Source organism: Chiloscyllium plagiosum, chromosome 4 (genome assembly GCF_004010195.1).
Source record: "Chiloscyllium plagiosum isolate BGI_BamShark_2017 chromosome 4, ASM401019v2, whole genome shotgun sequence".
NCBI lineage: Eukaryota > Metazoa > Chordata > Chondrichthyes > Orectolobiformes > Hemiscylliidae > Chiloscyllium > Chiloscyllium plagiosum.
Window position 1 is genome coordinate 123,894,531 of NC_057713.1, and position 14,196 is coordinate 123,908,726.

Below are 14,196 nucleotides of genomic sequence, written 5' to 3' on the forward strand. Positions count from 1 at the left end.
GGGTGACCTGGACATGTTAGGTGAGTGGTCAGATGCATGGCAGATGCAGTTTAATGTGGATAAATGTATGGTTGTCCACTTTGGTGGCAAGAACAGGAAGGCAGACTACTACCTCAATGGAATCAATTTATGTAAAGGGGCAGTACAGCGAGATCTGGGTGTTCTTGTACACCAGTCAATGAAGGTAAGCATGCAGGTAGTGAAGAAGGCTAATAGCATGCTGGCCTTCATAACAAGAGGAATTGAGTATAGAAGCAAAGAGGTGCTTCTGTAGCTGTACAGGGCCCTGGTGAGACCACACCTGGCGTACTGTGTGCAGTTCTGGTCTCCAAATTTGAGCAAAGACATTCTGGCTATTGAGGGAGTGCAGCGTAGGTTCATGAGGTCAATTCCTGGAATGGCAGGATTACCTTACACTGAAAGACTGAAGCGACTGGGCTTGTATACCCTTGAGTTTCGAAGACTGAGAGGGGATCTGATTGAGACATATAAGATTATGAAAGGATTGGACACTCTGGCAGTAGGAAACATATTTCCACTGATGGGTGAGTGCCGAACCAGAGGACACAGCTTAAAAATACGGGGTACACTCTGGCAGTAGGAAACATATTTCCACTGATGGGTGAGTGCCGAACCAGAGGACACAGCTTAAAAATACGGGGTAGACCATTTAGGACAGAGCTCAGGAGAAACTTCTTCACCCAGAGTGGTGGCTGTGTGGAATGCTCTGCCCCAGAGGGCAGTAGAGGCCCACTCTCTGGATTCATTTAAGAAAGAGTTGGATAGAGCTCTCAAAGTGGAATCAAGGGTTATGGAGATAAGGCAGGAACAGGATACTGATTAGGAATGATCAGCCATGATTATATTGAATGGCGGTGCAGACTCGAAGGGCTGAATGGCCTACTCCTGCACCTATTGTCTATTATCTATTGTCTATTTACTACTCTGAAAATGGGTGTGTCCAGAACTGTCCCCTCCCTTGTTCAGCTTTCTCGGTACTGGCTAACAATTCTTCTGGATAAACTTTAAGAATTTTCTTCATCTCTGTCTTATATATTAAAACTATATCAGTTAATTTTTGAGTCCTTGACCTGAGTACCTGGAAGGTAACATACCATTCTTGCCCCTCAGTATTCTGTAAGTTTTAATCAGATTCCCCCCTCATCCTTCTAAACTCCATCAAGAGCAGACCCAGAGTCATAGCATCCCTACGGTGTGGAAGTAAGTGATATGGTCCAAGGAGCCCACACCAACCCTCTGAAGATCATCCCACCCAGACCCACCTCTCTACTCAATCCTATACCTGTAACCCTGCATTTCCCATGGCTAATCCAGCAAGCCTGTACATCCCTGATTACTATGGGCAATTTAACATGGCTAATCCACCTAACCTGCACATCTTTGGACTATGGAAGAAAACCGAGCACTTGGAGGAAACCCACGCAGACAGGGGGAGAACATGCAAACTCCACACAGACAGTCTCCAGAGGGTTGAATCAAACTCATGTCCCTGGTGCAGTGAGGCAGCAATGCTAACCACTCAGCCACCGTGCAACCTTGACTCCTCAACCATACTCATATGACAAACTCTTCAACCCTGAAATCATTCTTGTAAACCTCCTCTGGACCCGTCCATTGCCAACATATCCTTCCTTAGATACGGGACACAAACTTATTCACAATACTGCAAATGCAGTCTGACTAAAGCTTTATAAAGTCTCAGTAATACATCACCACTTCTTGCATTCTAGCCCTCTTGAAATGAATGCTAACATTGCATTTGCCTTTCCAACTGCCAATGAAACCTTCATGTTAACCTTAAGAAAATCCTCAACTAGGATACCTATGTCCCTTTGTTCTTCAGGTTTCTGAAGCCTTTCCCCATTTAGAAAATATTGTGCACATCTATTCTTCCGACCAAAGTGTATAACCTCTCATTTCCCACAGTGTATTCCATCTGCCACTTCTTTGCCTACTTGCCTAGCCTGTCCAAGTCCTTCCACAGCCTCTCCGTTTCCTCAACACTACATGTCCCTCCATATATCTTTGTGTCATCTGCAAACTTACCAACAATGCCCTCAGTTCTTTCAACCAGATTGTTAATGTATAATGTGAATAGTGATGGTCCCAACACAGACCTCTGTGGAACTCCACTTGTCACCAGCTGCCATCCTGAAAAAGACCTCGTTATACCGATTCGCTGCTTTCTGCCTGGTAACCAATCCTCTGTCCATGCCAGTACCTTGACACTAACACCATTCGACTCTTATCTGACTTAGCAGCTTCCTCTGCAGCACCTTGTCAAAAGCTTTCTGGGAGTATGGGTTATATCCATTACCTCTCCTTTGTCTAATTTGCACGTTATCTCTTCAAAGAATTCTAACAGATTTATCAGGCTTTACACTCCCCCCTCACCCCCACCCCTGACAAAGCTGTGCTGACACAGGCCATTTTACAGTGCACTTCTAAGTACTCTGCAATTTCATCCTTAATAATGGATTCTAAAATCTTACCAATGAGGTCAGGCTAACAAAACTATAATTTCCTGATTTCCATTCCCTTCCTTCTTAAACAGTGGTATTACATTGGCCATGTTCCAGTCCTCTGGGATCCTCCCTGGTCCAGTGATTGCTGAAAATCACCATCAATGCCTCCACAATCTCCTCAGCTATCTCCTTCAGAACTCTGGGCGTGGTCCATCCAGTCAGGGTGATTTATCCAGCTTCAGACTTTTCAGCTTCTGCAGCACCTTCACCTTTTTGATGGCCACTACACTTACCTCTGCTCCTGACTCTTTTGAAGTCTTGACATCCTGCTGGAGCCTTACGTTATGAAAACTGAGGCAAAGTACCCCTTCAATTTCTCCGCCATTTCTTGTTCCGCATTACTTGTCCAGCTAAGTTTTCTAGCAGTCCAATGTCCATTCTTGCTTCTCTCTTACCTTTTACATAGCTAACAGAATTCTTACAATTTTCTTCTCTGTCACTAGCTATCTTACATTTCTATTTTATTTTCTCCCCTCTTACTACTTTTTTAGTTGCCCTCTGCAGACATGACTGAATATAGCATGACTACAGAGTTTGCTCTGATCCATTGGTTGTAGAATTATTTAGCTCTCGCTATCATGCATTGCTTCTTCTGTTAGGCATGCAAGTATTACTAAACTGGATCTTCACTAGGTGAACACTGGGTAAAAGACTTTTGCCCGAAACGTCGATTTTGCTGCTCCTTAGATGCTGCCTGAACTGCTGTGCTCTTCCAACATCACTAATCCAAAAACTAGATGAACACTTCCAAGTATGCTCAATGCTGCTCTTGGTATGCACTGATTCTCAAGCTCCACTATGCACAAAAAGTCAGCATGAAAGTTAATAATTTAATCAAAGCACATAAAGTCCCTGATCCTCCTGTTTGCTGGTATCGAGTTAACAGAGAAAAGAAAGTTTTTGTACTTAATAAGAGCTACTGCTTATTATTAATAAGTGCATTCTAATTGCAAGTAAGCAGTTATGAAAAATCAATGATAACTCATTAATTAATCTGCTAAGCTTCTTTTAAAACATCTACATGCAGGCAGATACAAACAAAAAAAATATGGGTGGAGGAACAGATGTATGGGAAGGTATTTATTGAGGGGGAGGGGAAATTATACTGCTATAAGACAGGAGCTGTGGTGTATAAATTGAGAAAATTGTTCTCTAGGAAATGCACAACAGAAATTGGAGGCTATTTAAGGAGCACTTATTGCGAATGTTGGATAACTTTGTCTCACTGAGACAGGGAAGAATGTTAAAGTGAAGGACCCTTGGATGACAAGAGAAGAGGAGCTTCTCGTCAAGAGGAAGAAGGAAGCTTACGTAAGGTTGAGGAAGCAAGGATTTGGCACAGCTCTCGAGGATTACAGAGTAGCTAGGAAAGAACTCAAATATGTACTGAGGAGAGCTAGGATAGGGCACCGAAAAGCCTTGGTGGGAAGGATTAGGGAAAACCCAAAGGTGTTCAACACTTTCATGAGGAATAAGAGAATGATTAGAGAGAGGGTAGGGCTGATCAGGGATAGTGGAGGGAAGTTGTGTCTGGAATCTGAAGAGGTAGGGAGGCCCTAAAAAAGTTTTTTGTTTTAGTATTCACTAGATAGAGAGACCTTGTTGTTAGTGAGAACAATAGATAAGTCCCCAGGCCTGACCAGATATATCCAAGGTTACGACAGGAAGCAAGGAACGAGACTGCTGTGCCTCTGGTGATGATCTTTGCATCATCAATCTGCATGGGAGTAGTATCGGATGATTGGAGGGAGGTGGATGTTATTCCCATGTTCAAGAAAGGGAATTGGAAATCCCTGGGAATTGCAGATCAGTCTGTCTTACGACTGTGTTAAGCAAGATAATGGAAAGGATTCTGAGAGATAGGATTCATGACTATTTGGAAAAACATAGTTTGATTAAAGATAGTCAGCATGGCTCTGTGAAGGCGAAAGTGAGGAGTACAAGTGCTGGAGATTACAGTCGGGAGTGTGGTGCTGGAAAAGCACAGCAGGGCAGGCAGCATCTGAGGTGCAGGAAAACTGACGTTTCGGGCAAAGGTCCTTCATCAGACCTTTGTGAAGGGCAGGTAATGCCTCACAATCCTCATTTAGGTCTTTGAGGATGTGATGAGACAAGCTAACGAAGGTCGATCAATGGATCTGGTGTATAGATTTCAGTAAGGCACTTGATAAGGTTCTCCATTGTAGGCTCATTCAGAAAATCAGGAGGCATGGGATACAAGGAAATTTGGCTGAATGGATACTGAATTGGCTGGCGGAAAGACGACAGCGAGGTGTAGTGGATGGAAAATGTTCTGCATGAAGGTCGGTGACCAATGGTGTCGCGCAGGAATCTGTTCTTGGGCCACTGCTCTTTTTAGTTTTTATAAATGACTTAGATGAAGAAGTGGAAGGGTGGGTTAGTAAGTTTGCCGATGATACAAAGGTTGGTGGTGTTGTAGACAGTGTCGAAGACTGTTGCAGGCTACAACAAGACATTGACAGGAAGCAGAGCTGGGCTGAGAAGTGGCAGATGGAGTTCAACCTGCATAAATGCGAAGTGCTTCATTTTAGAAGGTCAAATTTGAATGCTGAATATAGAGTTAAAGATAGGATTCTTGGCAGTGTGGAGGAACAGTGGGATCTTGGGGTCCATGTACACAGATTGCTGAAAGTTGACACCCAATTTGATAATTTGATAGGGTTGTTATGAAGGTATATGGTGTTTTGGCTTTCATTAACAGGGGGTTTGAGTTTAAGAGCCACGAGAGTTTGCTGCAGGTCTATAAAATCCTGGTTAGACCACACTTGGAATATTGTGTCCAGTTCTAGTCATCTCAATATAGGAAGGATGTAATTGTTTTAAAGAGGGTGCAGAGGAGATTTACCAGAATGCTGCCTGGACTAGAGGGCATGTCTTATGAACAGAGGTTGATCAGACTGGAGAGAAGGAGGAAGAGAGGTGACTTGATAGAGGTGTACAAGGTAGAGACATAGATAGAGTAGAGAGCCAGAGACTTGTTCCCAGGGCAGAAATGGCTGTCACAAGGAGTTATAATTTTAAGGTGATTGGAGGAAGGTAAAGGAGAGATTTCAGAGGTAGGTTATTTACATACAGAGTGATGGGTGCATGGAATGCACTGCCAGCGGTAGTGGTAGAATCAGAGACATTAGGGACATTTAAGCTAGTGCTAGACAAGCACATGGACAGCAGTAAATTGAGGGGTGTGAAGGTTAAGTTGACCTGAGATTAAAATAAGTGCTTGGCACAGATCATGGGCTGAAGGGCCTGTACTGCACTGTACTGTTCTATGCTCTATGTTCTGTATAAATTTGGAAAACACAGTCCAATAGCATCAGTCCACAAGGTTCATTGAGATGTTCCTACTGCTTTGTCAGATCTTTCTGTTCTTCAATCTCCATTCAGTTTTTTTCATTACTTCACAGGAGGTGCATGATGACTGGTACAGTAACAACAAGGCCTCTTAGTTACTGGTTAAAGGCAACAGCTTACAGCAATTGATGGAAGAAAATAAGTCTAAATATGATAACTCCGCGTCCAACTATCCCAGTGTTTCTATGTTGGCTAATCAAAGCAATGGAGACTGGCTTTGAGAACTGTTTACCTCTCCTACTATCTCCTGCTTGTTGTCTCTTTCATCGTGCAGTACTCTTACCACCTGGCACACCTGCTCCTCCTTATTCTCTTTCCTATGTTGATACCTTTTCGGCACGTGTATGTGATATAACGATTCTTCTTCCTATGATCAACAATAGCTACTTTACTAACTCTAACTACTTTGTATGAACCACTGAACTTCTCTTTCAAAGATTCACCATGCAAAGGTAACAATATAAATACTTCATCTTGAAATATTCTAGATGCTGAATGTTTGTCTATTCATTCATTTTCACTTCTGAGATCTTAAAATATTTGTGCGTTACTCTGCATGGTTTCTGTGACACTTTCTAGAAACATTGACATGTAATCCAGCTTGGAGAATTTATCTTCTTGTTTCAAGAACTTGCCCTCATCAATTTTAAAGGACCTCTGATCTCATAACTATAAATCAATTCAGATGGACTAAACATAGTAGATTTATTTGAAGAACCGCTGATAGCAAATGGTGAAAAAAATCTATTCCTTTCTCCCAATCCTGAGAATATTTATGATCTTATGTCTTGATCATGGTTTTGAGAATCTGATGGTATTTCTCCAAAGCACCCTATATTTGCAGCTAGTAACAGTTGATTTCCATTGTTTTATATCCAGACTACTAATGATTTTGCAGAAAACATCAGACATAAAGTTAGAACCTTGATTCTTGTATCTCAATTGGTAGTCCATAACAAGTAAACAAAACTTGAATTAACTTTTTCACTACTACATTAAAAATAGATAGCCCTTAACAAAATAGTTTCTGGAAATCCAATTATCGGATTCATAATGGCAAAGATACATTAATATTCTATTTTCACTTTGGTAATGTTCCTACATAATTTATAAACATAAATAAATGGTTCTTCAAAATCTTGCATGGGTATCAATGGTTCTGGTTTAATTACATGTTGAGATTTTCCTACTACCTGATATTTATGACACATTTTACAGAACTGCACTAGGTCTGAATGATATCTTGACCAAATAAAATAACTATGCAGCGACGCTTACATTTCCAAACTCCTATATATTCTACTATTGGAATTTCATGCACTAACCATAATATCTCACTATTATATCTGGGCAATACCACTATTTGATTGTTAACTGTCCATTCTTTGTCCAAAGGTCTGTGAGGATATCTCCACTTCCTTGTCAGAACTCCAGTTTAATGCAATATCACTCCTGTACTCCTTCAGCCTCAGCTTCAGTGTGAGCTGTCTTATTTAACTCTGCATCTGTTTCCTGAGCCTTGATTGACGTGCCAAATATGTATATTAATCTCAGCACAAAAATCTTAGAATTAACTGTATACGTAGCTCAATAATGATGTGATAAATGTAAATCACTTCCAAGTAGCCTCTCTTGACCAGAAAATGAAGATTTATTACTTTGGGTTGCAGACCATATTAGGAAATTTAAAGAATGTTTTCTTACTTTTAATTTCTCTCTCTTAATCCTTACAAATGGCAGGAATCGCAGATAGATAGAATGGTGAAGGTGGCATTTGGTACCTTGACCTCATTGGTCAGGACATTGCGTAATGGAGTTGGAATATCATATTGTGACTGTGCACGACATTAGGGAGGTCACTTTTAGAATACTGCATACCATTCTGGTCATCCTTCCATAGGAAAGATGTTGTTAAACTTGAGAGGGTGCAGAAAAGATTTATAAGAATGTTACTGGGACAGTAGAGCTTGAGCTATAGGGAGAAGCTGAATAGTCTAGGGTTATTTTCCCCAGGAATGTCAGAGGCTGAGGGGTGACCTTATAGAGGTTTGTAAAATCATGAGGGGCATGGATAGGATGAATAGTCAAAGTCTTTTTTTTTGAGGGTATAGATTAAGGTGAGAGGAGAAAGATTTTAAAAAGGGCATGGGGGTTGGGGGTAATTTTTTTATGCAGAGGGTAGTGTGTGTATGGAACAAGCTGCCACAAGTGGTGGAGGCAGGTACAATTACAACATTTAAAAGGCATCTGGATGGGTAAATGAATAGAAAAGGTTTACAAGGGATTATGGGCCAAATGCTGGCAAAGGGGCTAGGTCAGATTGGGATATCTGATCAGTGCAGATGAATTAGACTGAAGGGTCTGTTTCTGTGCTGTATGACTCGATGATTCCATAATCCAGTCCTTCTTCTCAATCTACATATATCTTTGTTTGCCTGGTTAATAATGAATTCACTCATTTTAATTTAACTTCCTCATCAGTTCAAATTTCCCCAAATCACAATTTTCTGATTGCCCCATGTTTCTTCAACTTCCCAGAGATCCTATTGCTCCTTTTGCCTTTGCTGACCTTTATCAGTTTGTAGCTCCAGAAAGTCAATGAGTAAAAATTATTAAAAACTAAATATACACAAACAAGTCTACTGAACAACATACGCCATCTGATGACCTGCTCTAACGAAATCTGGGCTATCATAAAATTGATTGATAATATGTCCTTATTCTATCCAGATGGGCAACACAAAAGATACTCAATTATGTAAACTGATGCATGAAAAACACTAAGTCATGAGAAAAGATTCTGAAGTTTATTTATAACATAATTACCTCCTCATAGCAGGCCGAGTATTGCGTTTGAGCCTCCACTAACTGTTTTTGCAAAGCACACAATTTGTTTTCCTTCTGATGAATCTATAAAGCATAAAGAAATATAATTCACATGTACAATTTTTCCTTAGTGTTTTTTACCATCTTAATGTATAAAAATCTGGCCCACCTATACCTAGTAAAGTGCTGCAATTTTTATACATATATTGAAAATAATTCAGTGCTGAACAATGGACTGCATTTTTGGTTTCCAATGTTTCAACACAAGATATATATAAAAATGCGCAAATTTCATGTTTCTATTCACAATGATGAAATGTCTGATGTAGTGACTAATAACCCACTCTATATGCTGAAAGTTTACCTATGGTTTCACTCACAACTGTCGAAATGCAATTTTTCAGAATGTGACTCAGATGGTGTAAATTAGATATTAGTTTCTATCAGCGCACAGGGTGAATGAACCGTTCAGAAGATCCTGCAGTAACTGCACCTTTAACAGCATGAAAGGCTTTTATTTCTCCATTTTCTAAACACAGAAAAATGTATCCCTACAATTCAGAATATTGAATGTCTTATAGAAAGTGAAAGGTCATTTGTAACTGTCCACAGGATTGATGGAGTTAAGATAGCTCTTTGACCTTCACCCTGCACTCATGAAGTACAGTCTCAGATGACAGAGCATCATGCAAGTTTTTGGAGACTGTCCTTTTCATTCCATATCACACTGTAGCTATGTTCTGATATGTGCTCATAATTGTACATCAAGAATTAATTATATCAAGTCTTCCCTCATTAAATGGCAAATGGTCTTCTAGCACTGCTGAGGCTGTAATTTGCATAAATTCAAACATGACATTTTATTTACTATTTTTGATCTGATCCCGTGGAATAATTTCTTTCGAGGCCTAGATAAACATCAAGGTCATCTACTGAATATGTATAAATTAAACTGAAGAATATAATCTGTACTAGAAACTAATTTCACAACCTTGGTAATCAAAACATAGTTCTCTTGTAAACATCTAAAAAATTTTATATAATAAATATGAAATCCTAATATATTGAAAACAGCAAATGACAACAAAGAAACATTTACATGTGAGTTTTTGATATTAGTGAATTATTATATATGTTAATAAACAATTTCCCAAACAGAATTTATGTTCCTTACATGGAATATAATGGTATGAAAGTAATATATCTAAAGAATTCACTATTTTTTCTCTTTTTTGATAAAAAAAGCCATAAAACACAAAATGAAAACACATTTTGTCTTCAATAAACTTAAATGACAGAAGTGAGGGGTGAGTCCTCCTTTCTATTTTATAGAATCCAAAATCTTTTCCAAAATGAAAATTGAAAGCTTTCATTGCATTTAAAGCAAGGACAATATTCAGGAGAGATTGTATATCAAATATATTTTAAAATCTGCAAAAGAAATGCTTACAAATTAACATAAGAATTTGTGATCGCAAATATATCACAAGATTTAACAATGCCACTTTTATACCAAAAAACTATGGTGAAAATGTTCACAACAGACAGACTCTGAATCACATGCAATTTTACTGTAAAACCAATTTCAACCTTACTTTTATGCACGATAGAGCAGGCTCGAAGGGCCTAATGGCCTACTCCTGCTCCTTTTTTCTACATTCTTCTGTTTCTATTAATATATGAGTGAGAGCGGAAATGGTAGCTGACCAACAAGTGCTTTAATTAGATGGTTGCTTTATTTAAGGTTAAGGTTAGGATTTTCCTAGCATTGGACAATGCTAGTGTCAGGACCAAATGCAGATGCCAAGCCCACAAGCAGTAGCCAACAGTACTCGACAATGTCCAATTAAGAGTCTGCTGCCAGGCTTACCCTGTTGAAAACAGCAGCCTAGCTCTCTCACGAGCAACACAGAGAACTGGCAAATCTACAGAGGTGGCTGCTTTTGAGGTTGTAAGGAGAATGAGATAGTGCCTCCATTATAAGATGAAGGAAGAAATAAATTCATTCCCATGCTGGCGCCTGTCAGTTACATCCCAACAATTAGAGAGGAATCCATCTAGCGGTGGCTACAGGGCCAAGGCAAATTAGTGGTAGCAGAGGTACCCTCATTGAGGCGTAGAACCTTGGGTTCAAAGGCCTTTTATCCTCAGGAGACTGCCTTCAAATTTGCCATATATTGAAGGAGTAGCCAGTAGACACTCCTCTGCCAACAAATTACCAGAAGCCTGGAAAAATGGGCAATTGTTCCTTTAATAATGGAAATTAAGGAAAAATTACCTGACAACCAGAATGATTGGCAAGCCCTCACAGGATGGCCCCACAGAATTATAGCTCCCCCAAGACTGCCACCGAGTGGCAGTAATTCCTTGGTCTAACTGATCCATTGATAAAAAAAATCCTATGGACAGCATGGTGCTTCCTTGTCTGAGCTGAGATATCATGTTTTGTTATAAAACCTTACGTTATATTGAGAAGGTGACTTAAAAGAAGTTCTGGGCTTAACACATGAATGAACAGAAACCTGCAATCCATTCTAAAAGATGAAAGACTTAACAATCAGGTGTGTTCAATATATCATTTTAGTTGCATGGCACTGTGATCTTTTGCTATAAACTCTGTGTCTTAGACTCCACAACCACCTGATGAAGGAGCAGTGCTTCCAAATAAACCTGTTGGACTATAATCTGGTGTTGTGTGATTCTTAACTTTGTCTACCCCAGTCCAACACCAGCTCCTCCACATCATGGCTACCAGCGACACCACTAACTGCCAGCTCACAGTGGAGAGGATCTCCAAGAAGATCGTGCATATCGACACAGACATCAGGTTTCTGCAGAAATGTAAGAAAGCAGGAAAGATCCCAAAAGGATTACGGACCACGAACTCACTCAAGTTGACCTACAACACAGACTACCCTGAGGGGCTTTGCCACTGCACCTCTCACAAACCCCTCAATCATCTCGTGCACCAGCTCTACAGCAGGCGCCATAACCTTGAAATCAACATCCAGCAGTAGTTATACAACACTGCCAAGCAGACAAAGGCAACAGAACTATACCACGTACATGCACATCAAGGACAAGAAACTGGAGAAACTTAGCATCACCACCAGCCAAGCCTTCCCTGGTGCCACAGTTGAAAACGTTATCACGACGGGTAAATTGATTGTCAACTATCTGGACCACACCCTTCAACCTGCAGAGAATGAAGTTCTCAGCTGAGGGCTCAATTTCTGCCCCACCGCCAAAATGAACCCCACTGGTCTTGCAGCAGACACGGAGGAATTCATCAGACGAATGAGACTCCGGGAATTCTTGCAAGATGTGAGCAGCGAACCAACCGACAAACCAGAATAGTCATCAGAGAGATCTGTGAATGAGCGACCAAAGAAGCAGTCAATTTGGCCCTTCACAATGTATGCTCAAACTGTCAGGAAATGTGCGAATGCCAGATTCACCAGCCGCACCAATAAGGTAGAGCAAAACATCACCCAACCACAACACAGTGCCATCCAGGCTCTCAAAACCAATCGCAACATTGTCATCAAACCAGCAGATAAAGGAGGAGTCGTTGTCATTCAGAATAAAATGGAGTACTGCAAGGAAGTGTACCGACAGCTGAATAACCAGGAACTAAACAGGCAACTACCAGCCGATCCGACCAAAGAACACACCAGTGAATGAAACACATTGATCAAGACTTTTGATCCAGTCCTTCAGGGTTCCCTACGTGCTCTTATCCCATGTACTGCTTGCGTAGGGGACTTCTACTGCCTTCTGAAGATACACAAAACCAACACACCTAAATGTCCCATTGTATCAGACAATGGGACCCGGTGTGAGAACCTCTCTGGCTATGTCGAGGGCATCTTGAAGCCCATTGTACAGGGGACCTCTAGCGCCTGTCATTACAGATGTCCTACAAAAAACTCAGCACCCACAGACCAGTCAAACATTCTCGTCACAATGGCTGTTTCAGCTCTCTACACCAGCATTCTCCATGATGACAACATCGCTTCAAAAACCAACAACTGCCAATCTCTGAGCACCGTCTTGCAACTCATCCACTTTATCCTCGACCACAATATTTTCACTCTTGACAACCAGTTCTTCATTCAGACACACGCAACAGCCATGGGGACCAAATTTGCATTCTAATATGCCAACATTTTCACACACCAGTTCGAACAACACTTCTTTGCTGTGCAGGATCTCCAATCAATACTATACATCAGATGTATTGACAACATTTTCTTCCTCTGGACCCATGGTGAGGAGTCACTGAAACAAGTGCACCGTGACATCAGTGAGTTTCATCACACCATCAGACTTACCATGGACTACTTCTTATCATTGCCTCATTCTTGGACATATGCATCTCCATCAAGGATGGGCACCTCAGTATCTCACTCTCCACAAACTCATGGATAACCTCACAATGCTACAGTTTTCTAGCTGCCACCCTAAATATATTAAAACAGCCATCCCTGAGCATACACAGGATCTGTTCAGATGAGGAGGAACATGACAAACGCCTGAAGGTGCTCAAGGATGCCCTCATAAGAACAGGATACAATGCTCAACTCATTGACTGCCAGTTCCAACGTGCCACAGCAAGAAACCGTAATGATCTCCTCAGGAGATAGACATAGAATGCAACCGATAGGGTTGTCTTCTTGTCCAGGACTTCCCGAGAGCCAAAAGACTACGCCACGTTCTTTGCAGCCTGCAACACATTAACGATGAGGATTAGCGTCTCGCCAAGACCTTCCCTAGGCCTCCACTTCTCAGCTTTAAACAACCACCAAACCTTAAACAGACGAGTGTTCGCAGCATACTGTCCAGCCTTCAGGACAACATTGACCACAACACTGTACAATGCTGTCATGGCATCCACTGCAAGACATGTCATATTATCAACACAGATACCACCATTACACATTGGGACACCACCCACCATGGATGTGGCAGGTACTCATGTGGCTCGACCAACATGGTCTAAGTCAAACTCTGCAGGCAAGGATGCCCTGAGGCATGGTACATTAGCAAGACTAAGCAGACGCTACGACAAAGGATGAATGGGCACCGCACAACAATCAATAGACAGGGATGTTTTGTCCCAGTCAGGGAGCACTTCAGCGGCCAGGGACATTCGGCCTCAGATCTTCAGGTGACTGTCCTCCAAAACAGACTTTGGAATAGGCAACAATGCAAGGTGGCCGAGCAGAGGTTCGTAGCTTTGATCAGGATCTTGGGTTCATGTCACAGGACAGGTGACCCCACAATACTATACACTTTCTCTCTCTCTCTACCTCTCTGTCTCTGTCTCTCTCTCTCTCTCTCTCTCTCTTTTCCCAACCCAGTCCTACACCAGCTCTTCTACATCATTACAATTAATTAGACACAGCTTTATTTCCAATTAACACTCTTTTAATGAGATGTTCTGCAGAGA

At 41.2% G+C, this 14,196-nt stretch overlaps 1 protein-coding gene across 6 annotated transcripts in view; it reads right to left on the reverse strand.

The window, feature by feature from the left end:
* LOC122549388 (polyamine-modulated factor 1-binding protein 1-like) overlaps window positions 1–14,196 on the reverse strand; it is a 508,658-nt gene that overhangs the window by 258,649 nt on the left and 235,813 nt on the right. For all 6 annotated transcript variants that reach the window (XM_043689125.1, XM_043689128.1, XM_043689124.1 and 3 more), the window contains one exon: window positions 8,745–8,828. In XM_043689125.1, the coding sequence (XP_043545060.1) occupies window positions 8,745–8,828 (84 nt within the window). The remainder of the gene's footprint in view (window positions 1–8,744; window positions 8,829–14,196) is intronic.